Below are 18,692 nucleotides of genomic sequence, written 5' to 3' on the forward strand. Positions count from 1 at the left end.
CCCCAAAAGGTCTGGAAGCTCCATTAATGACACTTCCTCTTTCGTGCTCCACCACAGGAGTGCATGGTGCCACAGCTGGGCATGGGTATGGGCACTGGGTCAGTACCACCCCACCTGGCCCTGCAAATCGCCTCAGAGAGCCCTCCTGTCCCACCTGTGTTCCTGGAGACTACACTATGGCCCAGTTCTGGCTAACCCTCATCCTGTCTGACCACCCACCCTTCCTGTGTCCTGGAACAGTGTGGTATCCTTGTCCTGCATCCTCAGGGCCTGTGACAGCACAAGGAGAAGACAGAGGGTGAGAGGGTGCTCCTTCAATGAAGAGAAGCCCTGCCAGGAGTCCTAGCACTCAGGAAGCTGAGGCAGGAGGACTGCTAAGAGTTCCAGGCCAGTTTGGGCTACAGAGTGACGTCCTGTCTCAAACGACCCAAAAGCTGGAGCTGGTCTCAGCTTGCAGCACGTAAGCCCTGGGCTTCATTGCTAACCCTACACACATGAGGTGTGGTGGCACGTGCCTGTCACCTGGCTTTCAGCAGGCGGAGCTGGTTCACGATCACCCTCTTCAAAATATGCACACTTGAGGCCAGCCTAAGCTATGGGAAACCCAACCTCAAAAACAAAATGACAACAACAGCCCCTCCACAGCTAACTGTGTGTCAGGAGACTTGAGGGAGGCTGCTGCCGGCCAAGATCAAAGTCAACCCTTTTCTGCACTCGGGGGCAGGACCATGTCAGGGTATCAGGGAGCTGGGGAGCAGGAAGTGCTCCAAAGGCTGTCCTGGCCACACTGGCCATCAGGGCACCCACTATGTACCCCGAGGTGGTTTTCAGTTCAAGGACAAGGCTCACCTGTAGCTGGATGCCACCTCCAGGGGGTGGGAGCTCATGCGGAGGGAAGTCCCCATCCATGGTGAGCTCCACTGCCAGCATCAGGCAGGTGGCGGGAGGGGGCTCCGAGACCCTCAGGTGGCGACTATCTGGGCTTCCCACTCTGTGCTGGCAGCAGCAGGTGCAACTTCATGTCCTGTGGTGGAGAGATCATCCTGAAAGGACTGTGAAGGCCCCTGACTCCTGTCCCTCCCATTTGGGAAGGTGTCAGGGCATAAGGCACAGGGGTGGCTCCTGCCCCATTGAGGCCATCAGCTGGTCATAGCATGGCTACTGCCCACTGGGCCCAGCCACTAATGAGCAGCACAGCCTGAGGCTCTGATCCCAGGGGAGGGTCAGACGGGCCCTCAGAGGACATTACAGATACCCAGAGCTATCAGGAGCCCCAAGTACCTCAGAAGAACTCCAGAAGTTGGCCCGGGTCTGATCCAGGAAAGTCCTGCTCAGGGTGTTTCTGGCGGGCCGGTGGTGAACACTAAGCCCCTACAGGGTCAGACACAGAACAACTGTGTCCTGCCGCAGGCCTGTGGCACAGACCAGAGCACACTGAGCTCCCCAGGCTCCCCACCAGCCAAGATCAGAGCCCCTAGACCAGCCAGGAGTGGGGGTGGAATTCAGGCAGGCAGCACACAAGGTTAATCACCAAACAGGCAGGAAGAAGAGATGGCCACCGCCCAGCCAAGCCCTGGAGCAGAGCTGGGCCTTCCAGTAATTGCCCACAGCCCAGGCCGCAAGCAGCAGGCAGTGGCTTGTGTAATCCAGCCAGGGGAAGGGCCTGCCTGGGGATGGTGGCAGGAGGGAGGGAAAGGGGCCCAGTGGGCAGACGTGAGAATGCCAGCAAGGCCAGAAGCCCTGCTCCCCACTAGTCCCAGCTCCAAGGCTATCTGCCCAGCAAGCCCGGACCTCTAAGAGCTGGTCACAACTGGGAGGCATTCAGAGAGACCACTGATGGAGTGTGTGATCTGGGGGACTGGCTGTCCTCATATTTTGTGGTGAACTGGGGATGTGGCTCAGTGATGAGCCTTTGCCTAGCCAGGCATGGCCCAGCATTCTGCAGGAGGCTATCACCACAGCACTTGAGAAGCTGAGGCAGCAAGGAAACACGCTCAAGAGGGGCCTGGGATAGAGCGTGACTGCCTCAAAAAATAAACACAAGGCAGACCCGTGGCTGTTTGCAAGCATAGATGAAGCCTTGCGTTCCATCCCCAGCACCCCATAAACAAGCTGTGGTATTGCAAACCCGTGGTCCCAGCACTAGGGAGGTAGAGGCAGGGGAATTAGGAGGTCAAGGTCATCCAGGGCTACACAGGAAGTTAGAGTCCAGCCTGGGCTACATGAGACCATCTGTGAGAGACAAAAAAAGGACCTGGAGGATGGTCTACCAGGTAAGAACACCCACTGTGCGGACTCTGGATGCCAGCACCCACACAACAAGCCGGGCATGGCCACTCTTACCAGCATTGACGGACACAACCAAACAACGGCGACCTCCAGGCTTGGTGAGAGGCTGCCCCAAGGGAGTAAATCAGGCTGGGACTATGAGGGTGGAGTGCTGGTCCGGCGTACACAAGCGTGCTGTGCACACCTGCCATCCCAGCACTAGGCCCAACCCAGGATGGTGAGGGGTCTGAGGTCATCAACAACAACGAGTTCAGGATCAGCCTTGCTGGGTGTTGAAGGTTTGCTTCAACTGTATGTGCTTTAATTAATGTGAGCGTTGCCTGCATGTGTATCTGTGCACCTGTGTGTGCCTGCTGCCTGCAGAACCTAGAGAGGGCATTGGATGCCCTGGAACTAAGCTTACAGATGGTTGTGAGCTGTTGTGCGGATGCTGGGAGTTGAACTTGGTCCTCTGCAAAAGCAGGTAGTGCTCCTAACAGCTAGGCCATCTCTCAAGCCCAAGAGGCTGTTTTATTTCAATCTGCTTTAGTTTTTGTTTTGTTTTTTGAAACAGGGTTTCCCAAACCAGGCTGGCCTCAAACTCACTCTGCAGACCAGGCTGGCCTTGAACTCAGAGACCTGCCTGCCTCGATCTCCAGAGTGCTAGGATTAAAGGTGTGAACCACCTATTCAAGGTAAGCCTGGTCTGCAAAGTGAGTCCAGGACAGCCAGGGCTACACAGAGAAACCCTGTGTGTGTGGGAGGGGGGAGGTATGAGCCACCACCTTGTTTTATTTTTTGTTTTTCCAGCCTTGTTTTGTTTCTTTAAGCAAAGGAATGAGCAAGAGTAATAGAATCCTTTGTGTATGTATCCACACAGCATGTACACACATACAGAGACAGGGGGGGGGGGGGGCAGCCACTAGCTGACGGTCTGAAGGGGCTGGAAGGCTCAAACATTCTCAGCCATAGCCTCTGCCTCCCAGCCAAGTACCCTGAGGGTGAGTGGGCAGACCCGCCTTCACCCTGAGAGGCCAGCCCCGTGGTGCTGGCTTATGCCTGTGCCCTCAGGCTCCCAGGAGACGCTCACTCAGCTGGTGCCCGCTGGGCTGGAGGCAGCCGGCTTAGAGAGCGGTGCTGAGGACTTGTCCCAGGAACCCCACAGCTGCGGGCCGGGCCCCACTCTGCTGTGTCCTCTCCTCCTGCCCCCTCGGAGCACTCATTGCTGCCCCCTCTTGTTCTGAGTGGCAGTTCCAGAAGGTATGGGTCGTGCCTGATCAGTCAGGGACAGGACCTGCTTCAGGAGCCTGTGTGGCAGGAAACACACACAGGTGAGCTGTGGTTTGAGCTCTGGTGATCCTCACTGGCCCCTCTGGCCAGGCAGAGAGTTCAGACCTGAACCTAGGGTAGGGGTGGGGACAAGGGGCACTTGCTAAGGTACGCTAGGCACCCTGAGTTTAGAGAAGGAGCCAGGCCCTCATGGCACAGGCAATCCAGCAGCATGGCAAAGCCCTGGAAACAGTTCAGTAGTTCCTAAGAGTTAAACAGAGCTGTCACAAGACCCAGCAACTCTGCTTTCAGCCTCGTGCCCAAAGCAAAGGTCCACACAAGCTCCACGCGAACATCCAGAACAGCCTATCCTCCATACACCTAGCCCACGGGCCACTGACAGACGATGGACACATGTTGTGTACCACAAACGCACCAGAGTATTACATAGCCAGGAACAGGAGTGGGGCTCAGGCACACTCCACGGGGTAGAGGGACGCTGCGGACACTGTGTTCAGTGAGAACCAGACACAAGGGACCGCAGTGTGGGACTCCGTGATAAGAATGTCTAGAACACAGGCTGACGACATGAGTGACAAGAGCAAAGAGCTGACTCCTGCAAGCTGTCCTCTGACTCCACGCACACCCCATGGCGCGCACACGCACACGCAGCAATAATAGTAAGTACAAAAATTTAAGTGTCTAGAATAGGCAAATCCAGCCCCAGAACTAGATTGTTGAGTGCTGGGTTGTGGAGAAGACAGCTGTACCTGCCGCCCACCCTCACAGGACAGTGCCCAACCTGAACCTGCACCCTCCTTGCTAGCAGCCACGGCACGGCATCACCTCCTCCATCCTTCCAGCATGCCCTGTGGTCGTCCTCCCTCCCAAGGTCTCCCAAGGTGTCCGTGTTGGGACATGACGGCCTACCTCTCAACCCTGCTCTCTACAGCTGTCTCCTGCTATGCTATTTCCTGCCCTGAACTCACACTCCAGGGCATCCAGTCAGCCACACACATGACCAGAATAAGCTCAGATGGAGGCTGCCAAGATGGCAAAGTGGGTAAAGACTGTAAAGACTGTTCTTACGATGCAGAACAGGCTGGCCGTGAACTCGGAGCTCCACTAAGCCTGCCTCCGTCTGGGAATGAAGGCTGTGCCATCATGCCCCGCTGGATCACCTAGACTCACAAGGTGGAAGGAGGGACCGGTCTCTTCCAAGCTGTCCCTTGACTTCCAAGTGTGCACACATGCGCGCACACACACACACTGAACACGTTTAAAAAGCAAATTCCTGAATCAGGTGGGGCACAACAAAGGGCCTGGAGCCCCGAGGGCACAGGGCGCCCACCCCTGGCTGGCAGCCTGCTGCGTTTGCTTTCAGGTGTGTGGCCAGGAGTGGTACAGGTCGGGTACTGGTCTCCGCAAAGGGGACCCCACGCAGTGATGTTGGTCAGCCTGCAGGGGCATGCGGCTTTCTTCTGCGACCGAGTTTCACGGACTTGTATCAAGAGAGACTACAGCGAACCACTGTGTGTTCTAGAAGAACTGAGGATGGCAAGGCAGGAACCAGGAGAAACCGGCCCAGCAGACACTGGGCAGCTCAAACCAGCCTTGCTCCTCGTCTCAGCCTGCCTTAGGTCCCTGTGCACATGGAGAGTGTGGGGGTCTCTCCCGAGTGCAGCCTCTCCAACTGCTCACAGACCCTGGCTGGCTAAGGTTCCTGCCTAGAACACAAGGGCTTCAAGGAGGCCAGACCAGACCCCAATGCTATACTCGGAAGCCTGACTAGAGCACAGTAATACGTGCCTGCAGGAAACCGAGGCAGGAGGATTTCCCCAAGTTCTTAAGACAACCTGAGCTTCAGATAAAGATTCCACATCAACAAAAACAAATAAACACACAAATAAATAAATAATAAGGCTGGGACAGGGCTCTGCATGAGGAGCCCTGCCTGGCATGCATGGTTCTGGTTTGACCACAGTAGTGGTGCTTACCTGTCTTGTTTTGTTTGTTTGCCTTTCCAGACTGCATTGCTCCATGTAGTCCTGGCTGTCCTGCAATTCTCTGTAGACCAAGATGGCCTCAGAGATCCCCCTGCCTCTGCCTGCCGAGTGCTGGGGTTAAAGGCGTGCACCATCACGCCCGCCCTCAGTGCATGCCTGTCATTCCAGCACCTGGGATCAAGAATTCAGGCCAGCTGGGCAGGTGTGGTGGCACACCCTTCGCATGACTAAACCTGGGAGGCAGGGGCTAGTGGCCCTCTACGAGTGTCGGCAGACATAAAATGAACAAAGGGGCAGCCTAAAGGGCAAAGGACCTCAAGCTGCTAAAAGTGCCTGTGGCACTGTGCAGCTGCTGCTGGCCCTCCGGGAGCCTCAGCACCTATGGTGGGACCTTAGCTGTGAGCTACCTTCCCTGAAGTCAGCCACAAAGTGGATGTCTGCTGCCCACAGGGAACCAGCCAGAATGTCCTGAGCTGCAACACGCAGGGCACAGCAGACAGACAGTGCAGAGCCCTGGCACTTACCCTTCACCTTCCAGGACATACAGGCCCCCACAGGGTCAGGGCGGCTAGCCTCATGTCCCCAAATCCAGCGAGTGCATGGCCCTGGGATCTGGTCCAGGCAGCAGGAGGCAGAGAACTGGGCGACTCAGATGCCTGGCTAGGCCCTGACTAGTCCAGCTAGAGCTGTCTAGTGAGGAGACCATTGCAGTCTCTCAGATCCTAGAGATGCATGCAGCCTCTGGTCCTGGAGCTCAAGGTCCAGGTAGCCCCTTCCTCTGTACGGACCTGGCCTCCTGGGAACCTTTGGGATGAGTTTCATGGGGATGAGTCTGTGAACAGCTGGGGGCTGACTAGAAAAGATGCCAAGCGCAGCTATAATTAGAGGTGTGTCCATCCACTGAAGGACAGGGCCCAGCTGAGATGGCGGGCAGGAGTGTGCCTAAGTCTTCAAAACCCACTGAGAATGAGTACTGGCAAGAGGAACTGGAGGGTTCTAGGTGGGGCTCTAGACCTTTCCTGGGGGTTCTAGGCAGGGGCTCTGCTGTGTAACCACAGCCCTGCCCTGGCTTTTAAACGCTTTTCAGGGCCATGTGACATGTCTTGGTGGGTACACGCACTGAGCGCCAAGCCTGACAACCTGAGGTCAACACCTGAGACCCACATGGTGGAATGACTCCTACATGTTGTCCTCTGTCTCCCACATATATGTGCCCACCAACCACCTCACCCCCCCAAACTAAGTAAGAGTAACTAAATAAATGAAAGCAGTACCTGTTTTGAAAATGAGACAAGGTCTCACTAACTTGCCCAGGCTGGCCTTAAACTTGCAATCCTCCTGTCTCAGCCTCTCATGATGTTGAAAACAAAGACCTATGCCACTCTCTCTGCTCTCTCTCCCCTTCTTTGAAATACCACGATGGGGCTGGAGACTGCTCCATGGTTAGTGCACCAGCTGCTCCTGCAGAGGACACGGGTTCAGTTCCCATAACCCACATGGCAGTTCACAACCATCCTGAGTTCCAGTTGAAGGGGACCTGAAACCCTCTTCTGACATCTGTGGGTAGCAGGCACACATACACACAAGTAGCCAACACATATTACAAGTTAAAAATAAACAAATCTAACAAGCTGTAATAAAAACAGGAGGCACAGTTAAAAATAATGATGCCAGCCAGGCATATTGGCCCACACCTTTAATCCCAGCACTCAGGAAACAGAGGCAGGTGGATCTCTGTGAGTTTGAGGCCAGCCTGGTCTACAAAAGCCAGTCTAGGACAGCCAGGGCTACACAGAGAAACCCTGTCTCGAAAAATAAAAACAAAAACAAAACAAAAGCTTGTGTGGCATGTACAAAGTCAGGGCTTATTCCCAAGCAGCACACAAAACCCTAGTCACATCAGTGAGCCTGGGGACCAGGGCGCCAGATCCCTGGTTCAGCCACACAAAACCTGTCCGTGGATTACCAGATCGTGCAGACCAGGCTCACACAAGTATGCGCATGGGCAGGAGGTGGGAGTGGGGGAGGGTGGGGTGCAGCCCACATTGAAGCCCCAGGAAGAGCAGCAGGACCATACCTGTGAAATACCAGTCACCTGACCATCTTCAAAACCAGGCTAATTTGGTGACAGGCAAACATTGGTGAACCTGAGTGTACAAGGCGCCTCTGGACTCAATGCTGTGATCTCTAAACAGAACGCTGTAGGATAAACGGCAGGCACTGAGACTGGGTGGCTCTTGGTGTTGCTTTCTAATGCCCAGGGCGTCCTGGAAGCCAGGCTCTGTGCCTGCTGAGTGCTATACTGAGCCTCAGCCCCACCAGCACCCCTACACAGCACAGAACCACCATGGAGATCCTAGACAGAGAGGAGTTGGCAGAAGGGTGGCTTCAAGGACAGACGCACACATTTGATGTGCCCATGGCTGGGGGCGGGAGGCTGGGTATTCCTCCACACCACTCTATAAGGGTCCGCAGAATAAGACCATGGCATGGGTCCTTGCCCACAGTAGCCCGCTCCACAGCTAATGCACCATGCTGTCACCTTGGGCTGGTGCATGAGGATGACCATGGGCAAATAGTCGCAGTACTGTCTCCTCATAGCTAAAACTCTTCAGCTTGCCAAGAACAGCAGTCTGGCAGAGTCCAGCCAGGCCACCCTGACTCCTTTCCCAATAACCAAGTGAGCCTGGGCTCCCAAGAGCCCCAGCACCAGCACCACATCTCCTTGGCCTCTGTAGAGGTCAGTCTGACTGTGGAAGACACCAAACCCCAGAGAATACCCCCTCCCCCAGGGCACTCAGGCACACACCAGAAGATGTGTTCAATACCCACTCCGAGCATTCCAGTGTGCCTGCTCCCACCCCAAGGTCCAGCTGGGACCACTTCCTACCCTGGGCTACCCATGCTCTCAGGGCCAGTTAACCCGGGCGTCCCCCATGCCTGGGAGTTTCTATAAACAGACTTGACCTTGGACCACAGTGACTCTGGAAAGCCAGGGTAAGACAGACAGCACAGTCTTCCTTTCCTAGGTCCTGGGGCCTCCCCCACTGTGGCTGCTGGATACACCAGGGGTGGGGTGCTGAGCCTTGTCTCCACACAGGGAGGGCCTGTGGAGGCCTCCATCATTGGTAGAGCCAGAGAAGGCAGGGCTGGTGCCTGTGACTTGCAGGATCAGGCATGTGGCCCAGGGTCCCACACACTCGGTCTCCTCTGCCCATCTTACACAGCCAGGAAGCCTGAGGCTTCTGTGGAAGCTTGGGACAGGGGCCTGAATAGAGACCCCTAGAGCTACTCCCCAGCCTCAAGAGGCTAACCCAGCCAACAAGTAAGGTATGCTAGTGTGACAGCTCAGGCAGTAAAGGCGCTTGATGCCAAGGCTGGTGACCTGAGTTACAATCTCAGGACCCACATGGTTGAAGGAGAGTCCCAACTCCCACAAGTCCTCTGACCTCTATGTGCATGCTGTGGCATACACGGCCCCCAACTCCAAAAATAAATGAATGTAATGAGTAAGTAGTTCCGGTGGTCAGAAATGGAGCGGACCAGACCTTCACCTTGACTGGCATGGCCCCCAGACTAGATCCTACCACCTGACACACAGGAAACTCAGGCTTATCTGCCCTGACCACACGGGGTGGGGTGGACACAGGGCCAGCCCTAGGGCCCTCCACTGCTGTGTGCCCAGATGTGCATGGCTGCGTCTGAAGCAATCAGAGCCGCTACAGTGCCTGTGGGAGTTGGCTTAGGCAGGCGCCAGCCGAGCACCTCATTTGCAGTCTTTGAACACACAATGGCTGAGATGGGGCTAGAGGTGCTGACCCCCAAGCCCAGTGACCTGTGCACTCAGGTGACGTTCTCACGTTCAGCATCCTGGCCTTGGACATGGTGGCCGGTGAGACTGAGGCATCAGGGCCCCAGGGTCTGGAGCTTGGGTTCCAAGGGCTTCAAACTACGCAGGCTGGAAGGCTCCGCGCCCTGGGAAACTCACAGGGCCTCCACACTAGGACGACGGAGGCAGCCAAGACCTGTGCTTACTCTCTACGGCTGAAACTGAGGGCCTCTGTGCACTGGAAGCAGCCTGGCCCTGGCCATGACCTTGGGCTTCCAGAGTCCCCCGGAGGCCCCTAGAACACACTGGGGATGCCAATGACTGCCAGAGGCCACAGCCAGCCTTCCAGACATGGGCACAGGCTGTTAGAAGCATGCTGGCGGGAGGAGACACACATGTGTGATGAGGACACAGTGCCTGGGGAGCAGCCAGGGAGTGGGGGTCTGGATGTGCGCTGTAGCTCAAGTTCCAGTTCTGACCCCTCAGCCAACACTTCTGCCATTGGCTGGCCTGCAGGACCCTCAGCCCAGGACGCCCCTCCACCAATCTCATGTGATCCCCTCAGGAAAAAATGTGGGGGTGCCAGGAGGCGGTGGTGTATGCCTCTAGTCCCAGCATTCAGAAGGATCTTGGAGTTTGAGACCAGCCTGGTTTACAGCTACCCAGAGAAACCCTGTCTTGAAAAACAAAAGGAAAAAAAAAGTGTGCAGGCTGCACTTGGCCCTAGAATCTCTTGGCAAGCCCTCACTACTACACTCAGGTCCTGACTGGGGACAGCGGTCACAGGTCCACCACAGCCTTTGCCCCATGGTTACTCAAGAGGTCACAAATGTAGGGGCTCAACACAGTACCCTCGTTTCCAATGGAATGCCCCATTTTTGCCTTCCAGGAGCTTTGGAGGGACAGGGATAGGCAGGAGGGAACACGAGAGGACAAGACTGTCAGGAGCAGGAGGAGCCTGGAGTGAAGTCTAAACTGCCCACCCTCTCTTGCAAAATTTCCCTGTCTCTCGGACAGAGGCCTTGTCCACAAGTGCTGGGATGGGATGACAGCTGTATGCTTTAGGGGTGGGATGGGGCGCTCAGGCTGGAGACTCTATAGCCCTTGGCAGAGCTGGCAAAAAGAATGGCCATGCTGGACGCAGTCTAAGGTGTCCCGGGCCTGGCAGGCACTGTCTGTCATTCCCTCACTTGGCTATGACCCTGCCTCTTAAGAGAGGGCACAGGGTAGGAGATTCTAGGAACCCGACTGCCGAGAGATATAGACAGCAACCAGGCTGGGGGCAACTGAGGAGGTCACCATGAGCCTGGAGGAAAGCCCAGGAGGGGACAGGCTGCTGTGGCTCTGCCCCGACCCAGGGAATGCAAGCAGGAGTTGAGGCCAGTAGGGGCTGAGGCAAGGGAGGCATAGAGAGGGATGGGGACAGGCAGTTGCCTGGGACCCCTCACTCTCCCACAGCAAGGACAGGATACACACTAAGGTGCTGTGCTTTCTGTTGTTAGGGCCACAGTCTCACCTACCACAAGCTGGCCTTGAACTCATCCTCCTGCCTCAGCCTCCAAGCCCTGGGATGGCAGGTGTACATCTCAGCCAGTGTCCTGTGGATGCTGCAACCATCAGGAGGAAAAGCCCATCTGAGGAGTAAGCTCTAGACACCAGGGCCCACGGGTGCCACTGGGGCTGGAGTAACAGCCAGGCTCCCAGGCTTGCCGGGCAGTGGCCATGTGGAGGACTCACAGCTCCCAATGCAGGTGTCAGCTGACCTTCCAGGGTCCCTGAGCTCGCAACACCCTCTTCTGGCTGCAGAGGGAGGTGGTGCTCCATACAGGCATGTGGACAGGTCAGAGGTCACAGCCTCAGGACCTGCCCCAGTGCCCGGCTTTAAGGTTCACAGTCCTCCATCTCACCTAGCTCTAGAGCTGCCTGTCCTGGAAGCATAATAGAGCTGGCTGTCCTGGATGCATTGCCAGGACCCCAGCCCCAGCCCTGGGAAGTGCCCATTTGGATCTCCTGCTTAATGGTGGTCTCTGAGAGACTTTCAGTGCTGAAAGTCTGAGCTACGGTCTCCTGACCCCCAGATCATCTTCTCCCCAGCAGATGTTAAGCTAGGTTCCCCCTGGGACTGTCTTCCTTCCTGGTCCTTTGGAACTGATATGGCCTTGAAAGTCTATGGTCGGCATAGATGGGCATCTCTATCATCCCACACTTGCTGCCAACCCCCTGAAGCTCAGTGTCCCTTAGAGAACTCAAGTGGTGTCTGGGGCTGGCCATCACTGGGCCACAGCGAGTCTAGTAGCCACTACTCTTCTTGGAGTCCTTTCGTCTAGCCTCAGTGACAAAACAACACAGGAGACCTTCATCATGAAAGTTATCCATTATAACATTCAGAGGAGAGTGGAGGACAGCTCGTCCTTGGGCCTGGGCTGTGGGCATAGGAGCACGGTGTGTCTATGTGAGAGCCCATGCTCCACGCTAGTGACCGGCAGGCCAGATTGACACGGCTGCCCAAGGCCCACCATTTTTTTCCCTCTAAAACAGTGAGAATTCATGTCCAGCAGCATACGCACAGGGTCCTCCAGATGGGGACCCAGACTTTGGCAGGTTCCCAAGGGCCCACAGGGCAGGCTCTAGGCTGGTGGGGAGGGGAAGCCCCACCTCTGCAATGCAGTTGGTGGATAGAACTTGAATCAAGAGGACCCCTGCTGTGCCCATTTCCATAACCAGTGGGGCAGCCAGTGTGTCCCAACTTGGGTTCTCAGACATACTCACAGGCAACTCCCCTGCCTGCAGGTAGAAGAGAGAGGCCTCTCCTAGAGAACCCCAGGGACACCATGGCCACTCAGACACACCCATGGTGGTTTTGGCCCAGAACTCCAGAGTGCCGGGATGACAGGTGTGTGGCACCACACCAGGTTTATATGCGGAGGAAAGAGAACCCAGGGCTGGTGTGTGGCAGGCACTCTGTGCATGGAGCTACAGCCCCTCACCCAGGACTCCTACCAAAACCTGAGAGCTGTAGTCCTGACCATGGGAGAGCGCACCCACAAGACTGGCTATTCTGATGCTCTCTCTGGGCCACACCAGGATCCCACCACCACCCAAGGCCAGCTTCATGCCCTCAAATTGAGACTCTTGAGTGCCCAGTAGGGCTCCAAGGGCACAGTGCCAGATGCTGGGGTGTTCTGGAGTGCCACAGCTTCTCTGGGGCTCTTTTCCCAGCCCCGCCCTCTGGGGGGGGGGGAGGAAATAGGTAGGCGGGGCATACTGGGGAGGCCCTGCCATGGAAGGAGGGGGCAGGAGAAAAGAATGTGGCCCTGGGTATCTAGACAGGCTGGTTTTTCAGGAGAAGCCCTGGACAGGAGTTTGGGGGTGGCAGCCCCTTGACTATCTAAAGTGGGCGACACAGGATGACACGCCCAGCCCCCAATGCTGGGTGCTGCCAGGTTCCCACAGAGCCAGAATAGAAATGACAACTCTGGGACACCTCTGCTGCCATCCTGAGTCCCCAACCTCCACCTGGGGCTCAAAAGGCCAAGCTTCAGAATCTAAAAGGCTGTCTCCCAGGGTTCCAGGCCATCTGTGCCCAGGTAACACCAATGGGTTTTCTCAGCTGGCCTCTAGCCAGGCTCCGGCATGATCCCTCCTTGGCCAGTATACACGGGCTGAGATACCCCACTTCACAGCACATGGGGTACACACAGAGCCCTCACTGGCTCAACCCAGAACATTCTGGTTTCTCTCGCTCTCTTTTTTCAAGACAGACTCTGTGTAGCCTTGGCCGTCTTGGTACTCGCTTTGTAGACCAGGCTGGTCTACAAACTCAGAGATCTGCCTGCCTCTGCCTCCTGAGTGCTGGGATGACCAGCATTTGCCAATAAGCCCAGCTTTTTATTTATTTATTTTTATTTTTTTCTCTGAGACAGGGTTTCTCTATGTGTCCCTGGCTGTCCTGGACTTCCTTTGTAGTCCAGACTAGCCTTGAACTCACATCAATCTACCTGCCTCTGTCTCCTAGAGTGCTGGAAATAAAGACATGCACCACCTGGCCACCTGGCCACCTGCCCCCCCTGGTCCCTGCCAGGCATAGCAGACTCCCACAGCATCCACTTCCCAGGACCCAGAGCCAACATTGAACTCTGCCCCTCTCCACATGCAACAGAGACAGGGCACGGAGAGGACTGGGGGGTAGGGGAGAGGGCACCACACTGCCCAGAGAGGCAAGGCTCGCCTTGTTTTACCTCATGTTCAGAAGCCCACCCTGGCCATGATGAGTCACCCCCATAAAGACCTAGATCTGCTGCCCTCATGGGACCTTCAACCTGTCCTGTGTCTACAGCCTTTGATCCCCTCCATGAGTCAGGGGACTTCCAGAAAAGGCAAATGACATGACAAGCTTTCCTCCAGGATCTATGCTGTCACTTTCAAACCTGGCAGGACCTTGCCCCATCCCAGCCACCGCCCCTTTCAGTTTCACTCTGTGCTGGATTGCCACTGGGGACAGGACCAGGCCAGCCTTGAAACCCTGTATGTCTGTTTATCTCAGACATAGTTGTGGGCGGTACAAGTCTGGAGGGAGCAGCCTACCTGTGCACCCTGGGGACCCAGGCAGCAGGGTCTGAGGACAGGAGACGGGGTGAGGGGTGAGCGTCTACTTGAGGAAAAGGGCAGATCTGAAGCCACCTGGGAGCGCTGTATCTGACCCACTGTCCACCTCCTCTCTGGCCAGGTGGCAGCATGGGGCCAAGTCAATGTCTCCCTAGCACATAGGATATCTCTGCTGTCCTCAGACCCTCAGCACATGACCTGGACACCTTTCCTGTCCCTTTGACAACACATGTGTGAATGAATGTGGTCACTACTGAGAGCAAGAGGCCAGGACAACAGCTGACAGTAAGGCCACCTCCATCAGCACACAGCATCTTCACAAACACCCAGGACCCCACCATGGCATCTGGCCTGGCTCCTGGAAGCTGCCTGCTGGAGATAGAGCTGAGCTGTGGCTATATGGGTCACTGTGCCTGCCCTCCTCCAAGGGGCCCAGGACAAGGTTCCAAGCCAATCTCCAGTGTCCCTGATGTGCGCTGACTAGGGCAGCCACAGCCATGGGCTTCTGAGGCATACAAGCCGCCTTGCACTGGGAAACAATGCCCACGGATCAAGTTCATCTGCAGCTTCCGACGCACTGGGGTTTAGTATATCCTAAGTCATACGAAGAGCTCCAGAATGCTCTGTCAACCCAAAGGAAGGCCTGTCCCCACAGCAGTCACTTCATCCCCACCTCCCTGCCCCAGCCTCTCCTGTCTCTGGATACATCCCACCACAGGGAGTGTGTGGCCTTCTGCATCTGCGCCTCTGAACACGATGTCCCGAGGTCCCTGCTCACTGTCCTGCGCACACAGTACCCACTGCACACGGGCGAAAGTCTCAGCCACAGTCCTGGCTCTGCTATCCCGAGCCACAGCCAAAAGAGGTGTCCACGTCTCCCAGGGAGAAACAAGGTAACCAGAGAGGTGGCAGCACTGTCAGCAACAGTTCCGGAGGAAGTCAGCCCCTCACCCCAAGCCCTTGCAGGCTGGAGACTTGGCACTCCAGTCCGGGACAGGCCTGGATGACCTGGGTGACCTTGTCTCAGGCTATACCCCACGCTGCCCCCCCCAACATACTGTTACCACAGGACTCTTAGACATGGAAGAAGTGAACGGAGCTGTGGGCTGTGCACAGTGAACAGCACACACACGCAAACCTCACAAACCCCACGCGGGTGAGTGAGAGGGATACTCGGCAGGCAAACACACACACACAGGCACTCAGCACAGACTTGACTGTGCTCATACGAAATCCAGTGTGTAGCACACATACAGACAGGCCTGGGGCCATGTTGGCAATGCGAGATGAGGACCTTCCTTCACCACCACTCAAACCCCCCCCACACTTTCATAATTTTAGATTATGTCACACACCTCTCTAGCAGAGAAACAGCCAACCTCACCCTGCAGGGGCCGGGGGGTGGGGGCAACAGGCACAGTCGTCTCTTTATTCTGTCTCTGGGTCAGTGTTTCCTGCTTTTGGGGCCCTGGCATGTGAGGCCAAGGCTGTACAGGCAAGCATGTGAGCTGCAATGTTACATGGGCCAGATGCAAGCTCTCACTGCCTCAGTTTCTCCCTTAGACACCTGCACCTACTTCTACCCAGGGCTGCCCACAGTGCAGAGCCCAGAAAGGCTGCCTCTGGCAGGGCCAGGCCACTCACTTCAATGTATGACCCAGGCTCTCCCTGAAGGTGGGGCAGGGGCAGAAGTCTGCCAGGATCAGCTGAGGGTCACAGAGTACCTGCCTACCACCATCACACCCAGGCCTGGGCTGGCGAGTTCCCTGACTTCATCACTCCCAACTGGAAGGAGCCTCGTACCCACCTTCAGGAGCCAGCCCCTGGGAAAATCCAGAGCTGGGCCCAAAGGTACTAGAGAATGGAGGGGAGGAGGGGCCTAGTGAGGCCCCCTAGGTATAGATTCCAGCCACTTGCTCTTCAAGCAGGTCCCCAGCAGGGCCAATCACAGGGAAGAAGGGAAACTGAAGCAGGCCCTGCTACCTGGCCTGGATCTGCGTTAGGGACATCTTTGCAGCCTCCAGGTTATACCCCTGTCCCTTCAAACATCCCCAATCCCACACAGCAGAGCTCTAGGCTGAGCCAGTTGCAATCATGCCAGGCTCCTGGCAATGCTTCATCCAACAGCCGTTCACTGGGATCCAGGCTCGGCTCGGCCCCTCAGGATCCCTCACCATATTGGAAAACTCACCACTCGCCAAACAGCCAGCACCCTCAAGGCCAGGCACCCCGCTTGCTCAGCACTCACAGGGTACAGGAGCTGGCACCAGACAGCCAGGGCAGGAAGGCCGCTCCCCAGCAGGCGGGACTCACAGGCATTCCGGGAAGCGGAGCCGGGGGATGTCCCGGCCACTTGACACACTCATGCCTTTTTTTTTTTTTTTAACTTTTCAGAGTGTTAATCACGACATCTAAGGAGACACCCGGAGATCCCTGCCTGGTGGAGAGAGCACCAGGCTAGCCCAGCTGTCCCCCTCCGGTGCCATTTCTAGTACTTGAGGTGGTGGCACCCACTTGCCTCCCTCGGCTCCCTGGATTCTCGGTTTCAACATCACTTTCAGCACGCTTCCCCCAACCCAAACAAGAAGAGCAGAGCATGAACGATGTGGTTGGGGTCAGTAGTGATTGCCATTCACCCAGGGAACCCAGTGAGGAGGCCAGGGGTCTTGGGAAACCCAGGGCTAAGGCCAACAAGTGGGGTAGGAAGTGGCAAAGATACCCCAGGGGGCTCTGGGGTCAAAGGTCACCAGAAAAAGAAAGGGGTCAAAAGAAAACAAAAAACACACAGGACAGGGGCTGATAGAAAACAACTGAAAAGGTTGGAAGTCATGACTGAGGCTGGGGTCAAGAGATCATGGCACAGGGTGGGGGTTGGGGTTCCCTCCCAGGACAGGGTCAAGGACAGGCGTCATGGGGAAGGCAATGGTCCAGGTTCCTAGGGAACAACCAGAGTCTCAGTGGAGGGCAGGACCTGGATTCACTAGAATGGGGTCCCCCGTGTGTGAGGTTAAGGTTCAATTGTAGACAAAAGGTAGCAGGAGGCTGGGATCAAGGTTCAAAGCAGACTGTCGGGGCTCCGAGGTGCAGGAAGGAGTAAGGGGTACCCCCCAGGACCCAAGACCAGGGTCAAGGCCAGCAGTGACAGGCTGTGGTCAAGATTCCCAGAGCAGGAAGTGTTCTCATCACCAGAGGCGGGAATCCACGTCCGCCCAAAGGACGAGGATCACAGGAAATTAGGGTCAATGTCAAAGGACAATGGGGGGTCGCAACAGGAGTTTAAGATTCCCAGGGAGAAGGGTCAATGAGGGAGTAAGGGGTCCACGGGGATGGCAGAGTTAAGGATCGCACAGAGAACTGCCAAGGTGCTCGACGGCGGGGGCGGGGTCAGGGGTCGTGGCAGAGGGCGGGGTCAGGGGGTCGCAGCTGGACGTGGGGTCAGAACTCGAGGAACAAGACAGTCTGAGGTTGACGCGGTGGGCTGGGTCAAAGTTCAGAGAGAGAAAGGGGGCGAACAAGGGTCGAGACTAGGGGCGGGGTCAGGGGGTCGTGGGGGGTCAGAGGTCGCGGTGCCGCCCTCTCCTCCGCGCTCGCTCCCGCCCTGCAGCCCCAGAACGACCGCGAGAACTCCGGAACCCGGGCCTGACCGTATGTGTCTCGTGGGGCTCGTGGATGGGTCACGGCGGAGTCTCGGGCCGGCGCCTCACCTCAGACCTGGTCGCGGAGCCCGCGGCGCCTCAGTTTCCCGGAGCCTCACAGTGGCCGCCGCTCACTTCCGGGTTCTGGGCGCCATCTTGGCGGCGGCGCGCACTTCCGCTCTTGCGAGGGGGCGGGGTTTCTTGGGGCTGGGGCGGGACCTGAACACCGCAGGGAACCGAACCCCTTCACTGTCTCTTCTGCCTCAGCAAATGAACTTGACCCTGCTCTGGGCTGTATGATCATCAGCTTCTCCTTCAGGGCTTTGCACATGTCCAGGAGCTCTGGCCTGGCACCCTTGATACCTCAGACCCCAGCAACCTCTTGCACCCTTGCAATCTCTAGCTCCCTTAGAACCATCTAGAAGTCCTTTCCTTTATCTTTTTTAGATAAAGTCTCACTATTGTAGCCTTGACTAGCCTAGAACTCACAAAGATCCTCCAGTCCATATGACACAAGTGATGATTTTTTGGTTTGGTTTGGTTTGGTTTCTCTGTGTAGCCTTGGCTGTCCCGGACTCACTCTGTAGACCAGACTGGCCTGGAACTCAGAGAGCCACCTGCCTCTGCCTCCCAAGTGCCGAATTACCGGCGTGCAACCCCAAGCACAGGAGCTGATGTTAAAAGCATAACCCATCATGCCTGGTTCAGTCCTTTCTCAACCCTACCATAGATTTCATCCATGTGTCTCCTTTCTCAATGCAGACCTAGGGTGTTGGCCTCAGTGGGGTAAAGCCAGTTCAGCCACCATCCCTTCTCACAGCTGGGTATCATGAATTCACACCCAGAGCTACCACCATCCAGAAGCCTCCTGTGTCCTGCAACCCTGAGATTAGATTTGCCTGGAATAAATAATTCAACGAACGCTAGGCTGCTGCTTTATCTCCACATAGCCTGGCCATCTAGGAACTGGCTCTGTAAACCAGACTGGCATTGAACTCGGAGATCCTCCTGCCTCTGCCTCCCTGAGTGCTGGGATTAAGGGCGTGTAGCACCATCCCAGAATGAGACAACGGCTCTTTA

General features: G+C 56.4%; 1 protein-coding gene across 4 annotated transcripts in view; it reads right to left on the reverse strand.

The window, feature by feature from the left end:
- Positions 1-17,807, reverse strand: part of Sbno2 (strawberry notch homolog 2) — a 45,639-nt gene extending 27,832 nt beyond the window's left edge. Inside the window, exons 1-2 of one of the 4 annotated variants that reach the window (XM_021641815.2) lie at positions 17,682-17,807; positions 850-1,024 (exon numbers count right to left, since the gene is read on the reverse strand). In XM_021641815.2, the coding sequence (XP_021497490.1) occupies positions 850-930 (81 nt within the window). In that variant the 5' untranslated portion in view covers positions 931-1,024; positions 17,682-17,807. Of the gene's footprint in view, positions 1-849; positions 1,025-1,281; positions 1,378-16,168; positions 16,248-17,621 lie in introns of those variants that run through there. The other 3 variants (XM_021641816.2, XM_021641818.2, XM_021641817.2) reach the window with 3 other exon arrangements.
- Positions 17,808-18,692: the final 885 nt, after the last annotated feature.

Source organism: Meriones unguiculatus, chromosome 17 (genome assembly GCF_030254825.1).
Source record: "Meriones unguiculatus strain TT.TT164.6M chromosome 17, Bangor_MerUng_6.1, whole genome shotgun sequence".
NCBI lineage: Eukaryota > Metazoa > Chordata > Mammalia > Rodentia > Muridae > Meriones > Meriones unguiculatus.